Raw genomic sequence first — 16219 nt, 5'->3', positions numbered from 1 at the left:
TGCCAACTTTACTTTACTTTGCTAGCTGACAACTTTACGTTTTTTTTGTTTTGTTTTTAATTACCGTTTATATTTTTAGTTTTTCCATCGCAACTTTCTTCCCTCATTCAACTTTTTCACTCCGGACGCTTTATCTGGACATGGTTCGTCAACACCTTCAACAGCCGAAGCTAAGTACTAACATTAACATGATGTCTTTTAATTGCAGTCGCTGTACTCATAATATACAGGAGAACGATCGCCTTACGGCGAGAATAGCTGTGCTACAAGCCCAGCTTCAGACGCAATCGTTAGGCAAGGGTAATTTCAGTGTAGGAAAGGAAGAAACAGCGTCTGTGCCACCAGTAAGTACAGATAGTAACGTTAGTATAAATCCCCCCGCACAGTCCCCGCAGCCGGACAACTTTCTCATGGCTTCTGGAGGGAAATGCTGTTGGAATGCTCAACCGGTGTCGCTCATTCAGCCGACAGAAACTTTCAACCGGTTCTCCCCATTATGTAGCGAGTCGGAGTCTGAGTCTGAGTTTTCTCTTGTCTCTACTCCTCCCGTTACGGGGTCTGAGACGCCGAAGGCTCCCACCATTAGCTCTGACAAATTGAAAACCCTAGTCATTGGCGACTCCATTACCCGCAGTATTAGACTTAAAGCGAATCACCCAGCGATCATACACTGTTTACCAGGGGGCAGGGCTACCGACGTTAAGGCTAATCTAAAGATGGTGCTGGCTAAAGCTAAATCTGGCGAGTGTAGAGAGTATAGAGATATTGTTATCCACGTCGGCACCAACGATGTTAGGATGAAACAGTCAGAGGTCACCAAGTGCAACATAGCTTCAGCGTGTAAATCAGCTAGAAAGATGTGTCGGCATCGAGTAATTGTCTCTGGCCCCCTCCCAGTTAGGGGGAGTGACGAGCTCTACAGCAGAGTCTCAGCACTCAATCGCTGGTTGAAAACTGTTTTCTGCCCCTCCCAAAAGATAGAATTTGTAGATAATTGGCCCTCTTTCTGGGACTCACCCACAAACAGGACCAAGCCTGACCTGCTGAGGAGTGACGGACTCCATCCTAGCTGGAGGGGTGCTCTCATCTTATCTACCAACATAGATAGGGCTCTAACTCCTCTAGCCCCACAATGAAATAGGGTGCAGGCCAGGCAGCAGGCTGTTAGCCAACCTGCCAGCTTAGTGGAGTCTGCCAATAGCACAGTCAGTGTAGTCAGCTCAGCCATACCCATTGAGACTGTGTCTGTGCCTCGACCTAGGTTGGGCAAAACTAAACATGGCGGTGTTCGCCTTAGCAATCTTATTAGGATAAAGACCTCCTCCATTCCTGCCATTATTGAAAGAGATCGTGATACCTCACATCTCAAAATAGGGTTACTTAATGTTAGATCCCTCACTTCAAAGGCAGTCATAGTCAATGAACTAATCACTGATCATAATCTTGATGTGATTGGCCTGACTGAAACATGGCTTAAGCCTGATGAATTTACTGTGTTAAATGAGGCCTCACCTCCTGGTTACACTAGTGACCATATCCCCCGTGCATCCCGCAAAGGCGGAGGTGTTGCTAACATTTACGATAGCAAATTTCAATTTACAAAAAAAAAATGGCGTTTTCGTCTTTTGAGCTTCTAGTCATGAAATCTATGCAGCCTACTCAATCACTTTTTATAGCTACTGTTTACAGGCCTCCTGGGCCATATACAGCGTTCCTCTCTGAGTTTCCTGAATTCCTATCAGACCTTGTAGTCATAGCAGATCATATTCTAATTTTTGGTGATTTTAATATTCACATGGAGAAGTCCACAGACCCACTCCAAAAGTCTTTCGGAGCCATCATCGACTCAGTGGGTTTTGTCCAACATGTCTCTGGACCTACTCACTGCCACAGTCATACTCTGGACCTAGTTTTGTCCCATGGAATAAATGTTGTAGATCTTAATGTTTTTCCACATAATCCTGGACTATCGGACCACCATTTTATTACGTTTGCAATCGCAACAAATAATCTGCTCAGACCCCAACCAAGGAGCATCAAAAGTCGTGCTATAAATTCTCAGACAACACAAAAATTCCTTGATGCCCTTCCAGACTCCTTCTGCCTACCCAAGGACATCAGAGGACAAAAATCAGTTAACCACCTAACTGAGGAACTCAATTTAACCTTGCGCAATACCCTAGATGCAGTTGCACCCCTAAAAACGAAAAACATTTGTCATAAGAAACTAGCTCCCTGGTATACAGAAAATACCCGAGCTTTGAAGCAAGCTTCCAGGAAATTGGAACGGAAATGGCGCCACACCAAACTGGAAGTCTTCCGACTAGCTTGGAAAGACAGTACCGTGCAGTACCGAAGAGCCCTCACTGCTGCTCGATCATCCTACTTTTCCAACTTAATCGAGGAAAATAAGAACAATCCAAAATTTCTTTTTGATACTGTTGCGAAACTAACTAAAAAGCAGCATTCCCCAAGAGAGGATGGCTTTCACTTCAGCAGTAATAAATTCATGAACTTCTTTGAGGAAAAGATCATGACCATTAGAAAGCAAATTACGGACTCCTCTTTGAATCTGCGTATTCCTCCAGGGCTTAGCTGTCCTGGATCCGCACAGCTCTGCGAGGGCCTGGGATCGGGAGAGACACTTAAGTGTTTTAGTACTATATCTCTTGACACAATGATGAAAATAATCATGGCCTCTAAACCTTCAAGCTGCATACTGGATCCTATTCCTACTAAACTGCTGAAGGAGCTGCTTCCTGTGCTTGGCCCTCCTATGTTGAACATAATAAACAGCTCTCTATCCACCGGATGTGTACCAGACTCACTAAAAGTGGCAGTGATAAAGCCTCTCTTGAAAAAGCCAAACCTTGACCCGGAAAATATAAAAAACTATCGGCCTATATCGAATCTTCCATTCCTCTCAAAAATTTTAGAAAAAGCTGTTGCGCAGCAACTCACTGCCTTTCTGAAGACAAACAATGTATACGAAATGCTTCAGTCTGGTTTTAGACCCCATCATAGCACTGAGACTGCACTTGTGAAGGTGGTAAATGACCTTTTAATGGCGTCAGACCGAGGCTCTGCATCTGTCCTCGTGCTACTAGACCTTAGTGCTGCCTTTGACACCATCGATCACCATATTCTTTTGGAGAGACTGGAAACCCAAATTGGTCTACACGGACAAGTTCTGGCCTGGTTTAGATCTTACCTGTCGGAAAGATATCAGTTTGTCTCTGTGAATGGTCTGTCCTCTGACAAATCAACTGTACATTTCGGTGTTCCTCAAGGTTCCGTTTTAGGACCACTATTGTTTTCACTATATATTTTACCTCTTGGGGATGTTATTCGAAAACATAATGTTAACTTTCACTGCTATGCGGATGACACACAGCTGTACATTTCAATGAAACATGGTGAAGCCCCAAAATTGCCCTCGCTAGAAGCCTGTGTTTCAGACATAAGGAAGTGGATGGCTGACAACTTTCTACTTTTAAACTCGGACAAAACAGAGATGCTTGTTCTAGGTCCCAAGAAACAAAGAGATCTTCTGTTAAATCTGACAATTCATCTTGATGGTTGTAAAGTCGTCTCAAATAAAACTGTGAAGGACCTCGGCGTTACTCTTGACCCTGATCTCTCTTTTGACGAACACATCAAGACTGTTTCAAGGACAGCTTTTTTCCATCTACGTAACATTGCAAAAATCAGAAATTTTCTGTCCAAAAATGATGCAGAAAAATTAATCCATGCATTTGTTACTTCTAGGTTAGACTACTGCAATGCTCTACTTTCCGGCTACCCGGATAAAGCACTAAATAAACTTCAGTTAGTGCTAAATACGGCTGCTAGAATCCTGACTAGAACCAAGAAATTTGATCACATTACTCCAGTGCTAGCTTCCCTACACTGGCTTCCTGTTAAGGCAAGGGCTGATTTCAAGGTTTTACTGTTAACCTATAAAGCGTTACATGGGCTTGCTCCTACCTATCTTTCCGAGTTGGTCCTGCCGTACATACCAATACGTACGCTACGGTCACAAGACGCAGGCCTCCTAATTGTCCCTAGAATTTCTAAGCAAACAGCGGGAGGCAGGGCTTTCTCCTATAGATCTCCATTTTTATGGAACAGTCTGCCTACCCATGTGAGAGACGCAGACTCGGTCTCAACCTTTAAGTCTTTACTGAAGACTTATCTCTTCAGTAGGTCATATGGTTGAGTGTAGTCTGGCCCAGGAGTGTGAAGGTGAACGGAAAGGCTCTGGAGCAACGAACCGCCCTTGCTGTCTCTGCCAGGCCGGTTCCCCTCTCTCCACTGGGATTCTCTGCCTCTAACCCTGTTACAGGGGCTGAGTCACTGGCTTGCTGGTGCTCTTTCATGCCGTCCCTAGGAGGGGTGCGTCACTTGAGTGGGTTGAGTTACTGACGTGATCTTCCTGTCTGGGTTGGCGCCCCCCCTTGGTTTGTGCTGTGGTGGAGACCTTTGTGGGTTATACTCGGCCTTGTCTCCGGATTGTAATGTTGGTGGTTGAGGATTTCCCTCTAGTGGTGCGGGGGCTGTGCTTTGGCAAAGTGGGTGGGGTTATATCCTTCCTGTTTGGCCCTGTCCGGGGGTTTCTTCGGATGGGGCCACAGTGTCTCCTGACCGCTCCTGTCTCAGCCTCCAGTATTTATGCTGCAGTAGTTTATGTGTCGGGGGGCTAGGGTCAGTTGGTTACCTGGAGTACTTCTCCTGTCTTATCCAGTGTCCTGTGTGAATTTAAGTATGCTCTCTCTAATTCTTTCGTTCTCTCTGAGAACCTGAGCCCTAGGACCATATGTCAGGACTACCGGGCATGATGACACCTTGCTGTCCCCAGTCCGCCTGGCCTTGCTGCTATTCCAGTTTCAACTGTTCTGCCTGCGGTTATGGAACCCCTACCTGTCCCAGACCTGCTGTTTTCAACTCTTAATGATCGGCTATGAAAAGCCAACTGAGATTTATTCCTGATTATTATTTGACCATGCTTGTCATTTATGAACATTTTGAAAATCTTGGCTCTCTCTAATTTTCTCCTTCTCTCTTTCTTTCTCTCGGAGGACCTGGGCCCTAGGACCATGCGTCGGGACTGCCGCCCGTGGTGACTCCTTGCTGTCCCCAGTCCGCCTGGCCTTGCTGCTATTCCAGTTTCAGCTGTTCTGCCTGCGGTTATGGAACCGCCACCTGTCCCAGACCTGTTGTTTTTCAACTCTTGATGATCGGCTATGAAAAGCCAACTGAAAATTATTCATGATTATTATTTGACCATGCTTGTCACTTATGAACATTTTTGAACATCTTGGCATAGTTCTGTTATAATCTCCACCCGGCACAGCCAGAAGAGGACTGGCCACCCCTCATAGCCTGGTTCCTCTCTAGGTTTCTTCCTAGGTTTTGGCCTTTCTAGGGAGTTTTTCCTAGCCACCGTGCTTCTACACCTGCATTACTAGCTGTTTGGGGTTTTAGGCTGGGTGTCTGTACAGCACTTCGAGATATTAGCTGATGTACGAAGGGCTATATAAAATAAAATTGAATTGAATTGAATTAGGGGTGGATGTATTTGAGGACACTGTCTACATTAGGGGTGGATGTATTTGAGGACACTGTCTACATTAGGGGTGGATGTATTTGAGGACACTGTCTACATTAGGGGTGGATGTATTTGAGGACACTGTCTACATTAGGAGTGGATGTATTTGAGGACACTGTCTACATTAGGAGTGGATGTATTTGAGGACACTGTCTACATTAGGGGTGGATGTATTTGAGGACACTGTCTACATTAGGGGTGGATGTATTTGAGGACACTGTCTACATTAGGGGTGGATGTATTTGAGGACACTGTCTACATTAGGGGTGGATGTATTTGAGGACACTGTCTACATTAGGAGTGGATGTATTTGAGGACACTGTCTACATTAGGAGTGGATGTATGAGGACACTGTCTACATTAGGAGTGGATGTATGAGGACACTGTCTACATTAGGAGTGGATGTATGAGGACACTGTCTACATTAGGGGTGGATGTATTTGAGGACACTGTCTACATTAGGGGTGGATGTATTTGAGGACACTGTCTACATTAGGAGTGGATGTATTTGAGGACACTGTCTACATTAGGAGTGGATGTATGAGGACACTGTCTACATTAGGAGTGGATGTATTTGAGGACACTGTCTACATTAGGAGTGGATGTATGAGGACACTGTCTACATTAGGGGTGGATGTATTTGAGGACAAGTTGACAGCAGTGTCATAGTGCACCAGAAGCAGTCAGACTTTTGATTAGACCACATTTGCCATAAGTAGCCATGTGCTGATGCATAGACCTGGGCCTTCTTATCAAAGCTCCAGCTGCTGTCAATCTATCCTCAATACACCCAATCCTTTTTTATAGAATTTCTCGTGATCGACAAAACAGCTTTTGTTACGTCTTGATCACCAGAAAAGTATCTTGTGATCGCTATTTAAAAAAAGAAAGTATTATAAATGTCCTCTCTAGACTTCCTTCCGTACAAAATAAAACTCCTGGTCGCGCAGCAAAATACTTTGCCGCATTTTAGAGCCCTACACACAAAATGAGCAGTAAACAAGACTACAGAGGGCTGGGGAAGATAGATAAACTGTTTCAAAGTTCCACTGAAATTGACCATGGCAAAGGTGTTGACCTAGCAATTGTCTGTGTCCCAAATAGCACCCTATTCCCTGTTAAGTGCACTACTTTTGACCTGGGCCATAGGCTCAAACCATTCTGTGTGCATATTGCCATGTAATGCGTGCACACTCCCTGGAAAGATATGTAGCACTCTTGAGGAAGCTTGGAGTTAACGATGGCAACTTCTCTTTCCCGGATACCGGTACCTCGGCTGGGACCGAGGTGTAGGAAGCGGAGAGAGACTTGGGGCTGTGGTCGGAACAGGTGGAACTAGCATTACAATGGGGAGATCGTGAGGTGGCTGGTTAGATACAAGGCCCACGTTCGGATGGCAATGGGGGTTTCTCAGGTAACGAAGAGGACTTAGTTCCGGGACAGTTACGGGAGTAGCGGGAGCAAACCTAGTATCCAACATATCATTCATAAAACTGTGCCACAACCTGGTCCAACCCGCATTCAGCTATGCTGATGCTGCATGGGTGTGGCCTCTTCAGGATCTGGAAGGGATGGACTGCTGCACACGCCTCCGGTGGATGGCAAGCTAGCTGACTACCTAGCACTATTAAAACCTTCCCCAACCAGAAACCGTGGATTGATGGCAGCCTTCACGCAAAACTGAAAGCGCGAACCACTGCTTTTAATCATGGCAAGGCGACCGGAAACATGCCCGAATACAAACAGTGTAGCTATTCACTCTGCAAGATGAACTAACTAGCTAAGCATCAGTATAGAGACAAAGTAGAGTTGCAATTCAACGGCTCAGACACGAGACGTGTGGCAGGGTCTACAGTCAATCACGGATTACAAAAAGAAAACCAGCCTCGTCACGGACACCGATGTCTTGCTCCCAGATAAATTAAATCAACTTCTTTGCTCACTTTGAGGACAATGCAGTGCCAATGACACGGCCCGCTACCAAAGCCTGTGGGCTCTCCTTCACCGCGGCCAACGTGAGTAAAACATTTAAAGGTGTTAACCCTCGCAAGGCTGCAGGCCCAGACGGCGTCCCAGACGGTAAAGACCAGCTGGCTGGTATGTTTACAGACATATTACTTCGCTACTATTGGCCTATTTATTGCCTTACCTCCTTACTCCATTTGCACACTGTATATAGATTTTTCTATTGTGTTATTGACTGTACTTTCATTTAACCCATGTGTAACTCTGTGTTGTTGTTTTCTGTCACACTGCCTTGCTTCATCTTGGCCAGGTCGCAGTTGTAAATGAGAAGTTGTTCTCAACTGGCCTACCTGGTTAAATAAAGGTGAAGAAACAAAAAAATCAATCCCTATCCCAGTCTGCTATTCCCACACGCTTCAAGAGGGCCACCATTGTTCCTGTTCCCAAGAAAGCTAAGGTAACTGAGCTAAACGACTATCGCCCGTTAGCACTCACTTCCGTCATCATGAAGTGCTTTGAGAGACTAGTCAAGGATCATATCACCTCCACCCTACCAGACACCCTAGACCCACTCCCATTTGCTTACCGCCCCAATAGGTCCACAGATGACGCAATCACTGCACTAACCCATCTGGACAAGAGGAACACCTACGTAAGAATGATGTTCATCGATTACAGCTCAGTATTTAACACCATAATACCCTCCGAACTCGTCATTAAGCTCAAGATCCTGGGTCCCAACCCAGCCCTGTGCAAATGAGTCCTGGACTTTGACGGGCCACCCCCAAGTGGTGAGAGTAGGAAACAACATCTCCACCCCACTGATCCCCAACACTGGGGCTCCACAAGGGTGCGTCCTCAGCCCTAACCTGTACTCGCAGTTCTCCCATGACTGCGTGGCCATGCACGCCTCCAACTCAATCATTAGTTTGCAGACGACACTACAGTGGTAGGCTTGATTACCAAAAACGACGAGATGGCCTACAGGGAGGAGGTGAGGGCCCTCGGAGTGTGGTGTCAGGAAAATAACCTCACTCAACGTCAACAAAAAAGGAGATGATTGTGGACTTCAGGAAACAGTAGAGGGAGCACCCCCCTATCCACATCGACGAGACAGTAGTGGAGAAGGTGGAAAGTTCCTCGGCGTACACATCACGGACAAACTGAAATGGTCCACCCACACAGACAGCGTGGTGAAGAAGGCGCAACAGCGCCTCTTCAGGAGGCTGAAGAAATTTGGCTTGTCACCAAAAATCCTGACAAACTTTTACAGATGCACAATCGAGAGCATCCTGTCGGGCTGTATCACCGCCTGATACGGCAACTGCTCCGCCCACAACCGTAAGGCTCTCCAGAGGGTAGTGAGGTCTGCACAACGCATCACCGGGGGCAAACTACCTGCCCTCCAGGACACCTACAGCACCCGATGTCACAGGAAGGCCAAAAAGATCATCAAGGACAACAACCACCCGAGCCTTTGCCTGTTCACCCCGCTATCATCCAGAAAGCGAGGTCAGTACAGGTGCATCAAAGCTGGGACCGAGAGACTGAAAAACAGCTTCTATCTCAAGGCCTGATGGCAGACTGTTAAACAGCCATCACTAATATTGAGTGGCTGCTGCCAACATACTGACTCAATCTCTAGCCATTTTAATAATAAAAAATTGGATGTAATAAATGTGTCACTTTAAACAATGCAACTTTATATCATGTTAACATACCCTACATTACTCATCTCATATGTATATACTGTACTCTATACCATCTACTGCATCTTGCCTATGCCGCACGGCCATCGCTCATCCATATATTTATATGAACATATTCTTATTCATTCCTTTACACTTGTGTGTATAAGGTAGTTGTTGTGAAATTGTTAGATTACTTGTTAGATATTACTGCACGGTCAGAACTAGAAGCACAAGCATTTTGCTACACTCACATTAACATCTGCTAACCATGTGTCTGTGACAAATAAAATTTGATTTGAGAAGGTGCATCTTGCAGATGGGGTGCCCGATCCCTGTCGTCTTTCACTATGCTGCAGGTCTACCAGACTTAGTTGCTGGAGGAGATGGGCATGGCTTTGGCCACAGGAGAGCCCCAACGCAGAGCTCCTGGATGAGATCCGTGATGCGGCAGACTTCATTCTGCACATGTCCCGGTGCACCGTTCTGGCACTCGGGAAGAGCATGGGAGCTTTGGCTTATGCTGTCGCAGGTGCCGGAGAGGGACAGACCGACGTTCCTCAATGAGCCGATTTCTCTCACAAGGTTGTTCGGGTCGGCCGTGGAGGCTATGCAGGCCCAGTTCGAGGCCAAAAAGCAGCAAGAGGAGAAGTACCTTCTGGAAGACAGAGATCCGCCGGCCAAGCGGACTGCCCCAGGGGCCGGGCCCAGCACCAGGTCGGATCAGCCAGATTCCTAGGCACAACGCCAGTCTGTCTGGCACAAGCACCCCCCCGCTTCCAGGGGCGAGGTGAGAGAGATGGTCTTGCCAAGACACAGGGAAGTTTGGGGATGGCACAGGATCGGGTCCTCCCTTGCCAGCCGCCCCAAACACCAGTGGTGACAACAGTACCCCAAGTGGCATGGCCAATCGGGGTACATCCCAAATGCTTGCGCCTAACCACATGGTTTCAACCTCATTGTTTTGGGGTTTCAAGAGTGTTGTTATATTGAACTATGTGGAATACACATGTCCCTCCACATTCCAACAAGGTTGTCAAGAGTGGTGGAGATAAAAACAAGATCCACGAGGAGGCGTCATGCCTCCTTTATGGGAGACAGTGTCGCTCTGGGTAATGCGAACAGTGACATCGGGTACAGGTTACAATTCGTTGTAGGCCCCCCACATTTTCGCAATGCCATCACGTCGACTGGTCCCCTGGCATCAGCACCAGTATTAAAGAGCGGAATTATCCATGCTCCAGAAACAGGCAACATGAGTGATTCCTCTGTCGGAAGCCAGGACGTCTGGTACAGCTTGTATTTCCTGGTTCCGAAAAGGGACAGGGGGTTAGGCCCCATTCTAGACATGCGTGACCTGAGCAAACATCTGAGTTTGCAAATTCAATATGCTCACAAAGCAACGGCTGTTACGATTCGTGCGTCTCGGCAACTGGTTCGCCACCATCAACCTAAAGGATGCATACTTTCATGTGCCCTTGTCACAGAAAGTTCCTGAGAATCCATTACGAGGCAATATCCTATGAGTTGTTGGTACTCCCATTCGGATTGTTCCTCTCACCTCATCTTTTCAAAAGGTGATGGAGGCAGCTGAGGGTATTGGCCTATCTGGACGATTGGCTGATAGCAGAGGAGTCAAGGTAACAAGCGGTTACATATATCCAGGCTGGTGTCCCATGTTCAGGTCTATGTTTTATTGTAAATCAGAAAAAGAGTTGTCTAACCCCATAGCAGCACATTCCATTCCTGGGGCTCGAGTTAGGCACGCTTATCTGTCCCTGGAAATGGGGTTCAGGTCTGCTTGGCCAAATTTTAATTGAGGCGCACAGTATGGGGATAATGTCTTCTATGATAGCGGTCATTCTCCTGTCACTATTATTGATGCGGACGTTCCACTGCTGGGTGATAGCCACACGCTTGGCTGCATCTGGCCACCTAAACCGGTCGAGTCAGGTGTCCCCGACATGCCTTTAGGCACTAGCCCAGTGGAGGGACCCTGGCCACTGTCGCAAGGGGTTCTCATGGGCCGGGTGTTCTCATGACAGACGTGTCCCCCTGTGTGAGGATTACTCAATTCGGGGACTATGGGCGGTGTCACAGTAAAACCAGCATATCAATTACCTGGAAATTCTAACAGTACTTAGCGCTCAGGCTCCCCCTCCCTCGTTTGTCGGGCAGGCATGTGCTGACATGATGGTGGAATACATCGTACTGGGGGGGGGGGGGGGGGGGTACCCCTCCTCACCTTGCTCCCTGTTACTGTGGGGCAGTGCATATTTGCTCGCACGTCAGGCGGTGGATGTTCCCGGTTGCCTCAATTCGGTTGAGGATCGGCTATCCAGGGGGAACGTCTTCCCTAGGGATGCTCTGGCGCACCAGTGGCCTTGGACCCTCCTTTACGCGTTGCCGCCAGTGGTTCTGATTCCACCCACGTTAGAGAGGATGCGCTGGGAGGGTTAATCATACATTGTGTGTATCCCAGTTTGCCCAGGCAGCTTTGGTTCGCAGAGATCATTCACCTTTTAGGCGAGGACCCATGGCAACTCCAGTTGCGCAGGGACCGGTCGTCCCAGGCTCATGGACAGGTTTGGTACAAGAGGCCGGAGATTTGGTTCCTATGGCCCGAGAAGGCCAATCTGATGGCTAGGGGTTTACCTCTGAATGTCATTGCTACCATTCAGTCTATGCGTGTAAGTGGCTAGCGTTTGAGCACTGGTGCCAAGATACAGGACTTTGAGCCATTTCCCTTTTCACCTCCTTTTGCTTCTGAAGAGCAACAGAGGTTGCCCTGTGTCCGGTGCATAGAATGGACCTGGGATATCCGGATATGTGCCCGGCTTGTCGTCTGTTTTGGCAAATCGCTCACGGCAGTGTCTCTCCCACTGGACTGCTTCTCCCTGGCAAATCGCTCGCGGCAGTGTCTCTCCCACTGGACTGCTTCTCCCTGGCAAATCGCTCGCGGCAGTGTCTCTCCCACTGGACTGCTTCTCCCTGGCAAATCGTTCACGGCAGTGTCTCTCCCACTGGATTGCTTCTCCCTGGCAAATCGCTCGCGGCAGTGTCTCTCCCACTGGATTGCTTCTCCCTGGCAAATCGCTCGCGGCAGTGTCTCTCCCACTGGATTGCTTCTCCCTGGCAAATCGCTCGCGGCAGTGTCTCTCCCACTGGATTGCTTCTCCCTGGCAGATCGCTCGCGGCAGTGTCTCTCCCACTGGATTGCTTCTCCCTGGCAAATCGCTCACGGCAGTGTCTCTCCCACTGGATTGCTTCTCCCTGGCATATAGCCGCAAGGGTTCCCTAGTGCCCACTCCACCAGGGGTCTGGTAGCGTCTTTTCACGGGTTGGCTATAGGAGATATTTCTGCCGCGGCGAGTGGGGCATCACCACACACTTTTTGTGAGGTTTTATAGCTTGTTACGGCTCCCAGTGTAGCCCACAGGGTGCTGACTGCTGGGACAGGGGAAAGTCAACAGGTAGCACGCAATACCCAGACTGCCGCATCTGCTGGGTGGTCTGCCATGGGCCATTTAACTTAGTATCCATTGGGGTCGACTTGGGACATGATTATACTTCCCCATAGTATGTGCTTGACTGACAAAGGGAACGTAACGTTATGACTAACTACTGTTCCCTGAAGGACGGGAAACAACATTGACCCTACGCCGCCTGTTCCTGGGCTCAGTGAAGAGCGGTATGAAATTGAAGGAATGAATCCGAGCCTCACGCTCATCACTTGTGTAACGCCAGATACTTCCAGCGAGGCGCAGACTTCATTGACCATGTCAGGAGTGATTATAAATCCTTCGACTGAAGTCGTGAGAGTGCGACTCCCCATAGCATGGTGTACTTAGTTCCCTTCCTTCAGGGAACAGTAGTTCTAGTCATGACAGTTACTGGACAGGAGGCCGTACTGGTTATTGCCAGATACTGAGTTATGACTGCATTCACTGGTGCTCAGTGACAAACTAAATTTTTTGTATTAGTTTATTGCTTGTTATGAGGTTATTGGGTGTAGGACAGGTTGTTGGTCATTATAAGGTTACTGTATGGAAGGATTCCTATGTTATTGTAAGGTTATTATACATTTATGTTTATGGCCATCAAAATGTATGATTATTATTAAGTTATTATAGGATTATTATAAGGTTATTGTACATGGTTAGTGTAAGGTTACTATAGTATAGTTACTTTAGGGTTGTTATATGGTCATCGTAAGGTAATTCTAAAGGTTACGAGGTAGGTGCGTACTCTGGTCGAGACGGTTGAGCAGGGTGCGACAGGCCACCTCCGTCTCTGGGCTGGGGTGGTCCAGAACCTTCCGACACCACTTCAGAGGAGACTCAGGTCTGGGCTCAGCAACTACCTGCTTCATAGGGGAGACATACAACCTGCAGAGACAGAGAGAGAAGAGATGAGGCAGGCAGATGGGGATGGAAAACAGAGAGAAGGAGAGCAATGTGGTAGATAAAGAGGCAGGGAGTGATGAAAGGAAGAGGATGAGAAAGTGAGGTGGTGGTGGATGGAGAGAGGGAGAGGCAATTTACAATTTGCAAAGCCTCAAAGCCTGTTTATCCAGCCTGCCTGCAGCCAAGTGAACAGCAGAACACTGAGATGAGAACACAGCATTAAATGGTTCGCTGGCCTGTGAGGTATGCATTTAATAACCTTTAGTATGTGGGAATGTCTGCAAGAGGCATGCCTTCGTCTTTTACGCCTGGTGGAACAACCACACACTCAGTATCCTTCATAACACTAATCATCTACTACTAGAAATAGGCTAGCGGTTACATATGCCTCTGGGAGGAGAGAACAGCACCCTGCTACACTCAACTCCCTGTGGAGGGAAAGAGGTATGGGACTGTAGGTGGAGTGAAAGAGGTATGTGACTGTAGGTGGAGTGAAAGAGGTATGTGACTGTAGGTGGAGTGAAAGAGGTATGGGACTGTAGGTGGAGTGAAAGAGGTATGGGACTGTAGGTGGAGTGAAAGAGGTATGGGACTGTAGGTGGAGTGAAAGAGGTATGTGACTGTAGGTGGAGTGAAAGAGGTATGGGACTGTAGGTGGAGTGAAAGAGGTATGAGACTGTAGGTGGAGTGAAAGAGGTATGTGACTGTAGGTGGAGTAAAAGAGGTATGTGACTGTAGGTGGAGTGAAAGAGGTATGTGACTGTAGGTGGAGTGAAAGAGGTATGTGACTGTAGGTGGAGTGAAAGAGGTATGTGACTGTAGGTGGAGTGAAAGAGGTATGTGACTGTAGGTGGAGTGAAAGAGGTATGTGACTGTAGGTGGAGTGAAAGAGGTATGTGACTGTAGGTGGAGTGAAAGAGGTATGTGACTGTAGGTGGAGTGAAAGAGGTATGGGACTGTAGGTGGAGTGAAAGAGGTATGGGACTGTAGGTGGAGTAAAAGAGGTATGGGACTGTAGGTGGAGTGAAAGAGCTATGGGACTGTAGGTGGAGTGAAAGAGCTATGGGACTGTAGGTGGAGTGAAAGAGCTATGGGACTGTAGGTGGAGTAAAAGAGGTATGGGACTGTAGGTGGAGTGAAAGAGGTATGGGACTGTAGGTGGAGTGAAAGAGGTATGTGACTGTAGGTGGAGTGAAAGAGGTATGGGACTGTAGGTGGAGTGAAAGAGGTATGGGACTGTAGGTGGAGTAAAAGAGGTATGGGACTGTAGGTGGAGTAAAAGAGGTATGGGACTGTAGGTGGAGTAAAAGAGGTATGGGACTGTAGGTGGAGTAAAAGAGGTATGGGACTGTAGGTGGAGTAAAAGAGGTATGGGACTGTAGGTGGAGTAAAAGAGGTATGGGACTGTAGGTGGAGTAAAAGAGGTATGGGACTGTAGGTGGAGTGAAAGAGGTATGGGACTGTAGGTGGAGTGAAAGAGGTATGTGACTGTAGGTGGAGTGAAAGAGGTATGTGACTGTAGGTGGAGTGAAAGAGGTATGTGACTGTAGGTGGAGTGAAAGAGGTATGTGACTGTAGGTGGAGTGAAAGAGGTATGTGACTGTAGGTGGAGTGAAAGAGGTATGTGACTGTAGGTGGAGTGAAAGAGGTATGTGACTGTAGGTGGAGTGAAAGAGGTATGTGACTGTAGGTGGAGTGAAAGAGGTATGGGACTGTAGGTGGAGTAAAAGAGGTATGGGACTGTAGGTGGAGTGAAAGAGGTATGGGACTGTAGGTGGAGTGAAAGAGGTATGGGACTGTAGGTGGAGTGAAAGAGGTATGGGACTGTAGGTGGAGTGAAAGAGGTATGTGACTGTAGGTGGAGTGAAAGAGGTATGGGACTGTAGGTGGAGTGAAAGAGGTATGGGACTGTAGGTGGAGTAAAAGAGGTATGGGACTGTAGGTGGAGTAAAAGAGGTATGGGACTGTAGGTGGAGTAAAAGAGGTATGGGACTGTAGGTGGAGTAAAAGAGGTATGGGACTGTAGGTGGAGTAAAAGAGGTATGGGACTGTAGGTGGAGTAAAAGAGGTATGGGACTGTAGGTGGAGTGAAAGAGGTATGGGACTGTAGGTGGAGTAAAAGAGGTAGGGGACTGTAGGTGGAGTAAAAGAGGTAGGGGACTGTAGGTGGAGTAAAGGAGGTAGCGGACTGTAGGTGGAGTAAAAGAGGTAGGGGACTGTAGGTGGAGTGAAAGAGGTATGTGACTGTAGGTGGAGTGAAAGAGGTAGGGGACTGTAGGTGGAGTGAAAGAGGTAGGGGACTGTAGGTGCGGCTAAGGATGAGAGGCAGAGAACATTACCGTTTACAGAGAGTTTATTCTTAGAAAATACTCAACTTGTTCCAACATACAGCAGTATGTCTTGGTTGCAAACATAAGCCACAGCCAAAGGATACAGTGTGTCAGGAGGATAAGGATACAGTGAGGCAGGAGGATAAGGATACAGTGTGGCAGGAGGATAAGGATACAGTGAGGCAGGAGGATAAGGATACAGTGAGGCAGGAGGATAAGGAT

At 47.7% G+C, this 16219-nt stretch overlaps 1 protein-coding gene across 3 annotated transcripts in view; it reads right to left on the bottom strand.

The window, feature by feature from the left end:
* The window catches only part of LOC139581692 (SLAIN motif-containing protein-like), a 40444-nt gene that overhangs the window by 9697 nt on the left and 14528 nt on the right, over positions 1-16219 (bottom strand). For all 3 annotated transcript variants that reach the window (XM_071411720.1, XM_071411719.1, XM_071411721.1), the window contains exon 3: positions 13510-13649. In XM_071411720.1, coding sequence (XP_071267821.1) covers positions 13510-13649 — 140 coding nt within the window. The remainder of the gene's footprint in view (positions 1-13509; positions 13650-16219) is intronic.

This window comes from Salvelinus alpinus, chromosome 7 (genome assembly GCF_045679555.1).
Source record: "Salvelinus alpinus chromosome 7, SLU_Salpinus.1, whole genome shotgun sequence".
In the NCBI taxonomy this organism is placed as follows: Eukaryota; Metazoa; Chordata; class Actinopteri; order Salmoniformes; family Salmonidae; genus Salvelinus; species Salvelinus alpinus.
Note: the sequence above shows the minus strand (reverse complement) of the source record. Positions and strands in the feature narration are given on the sequence as shown.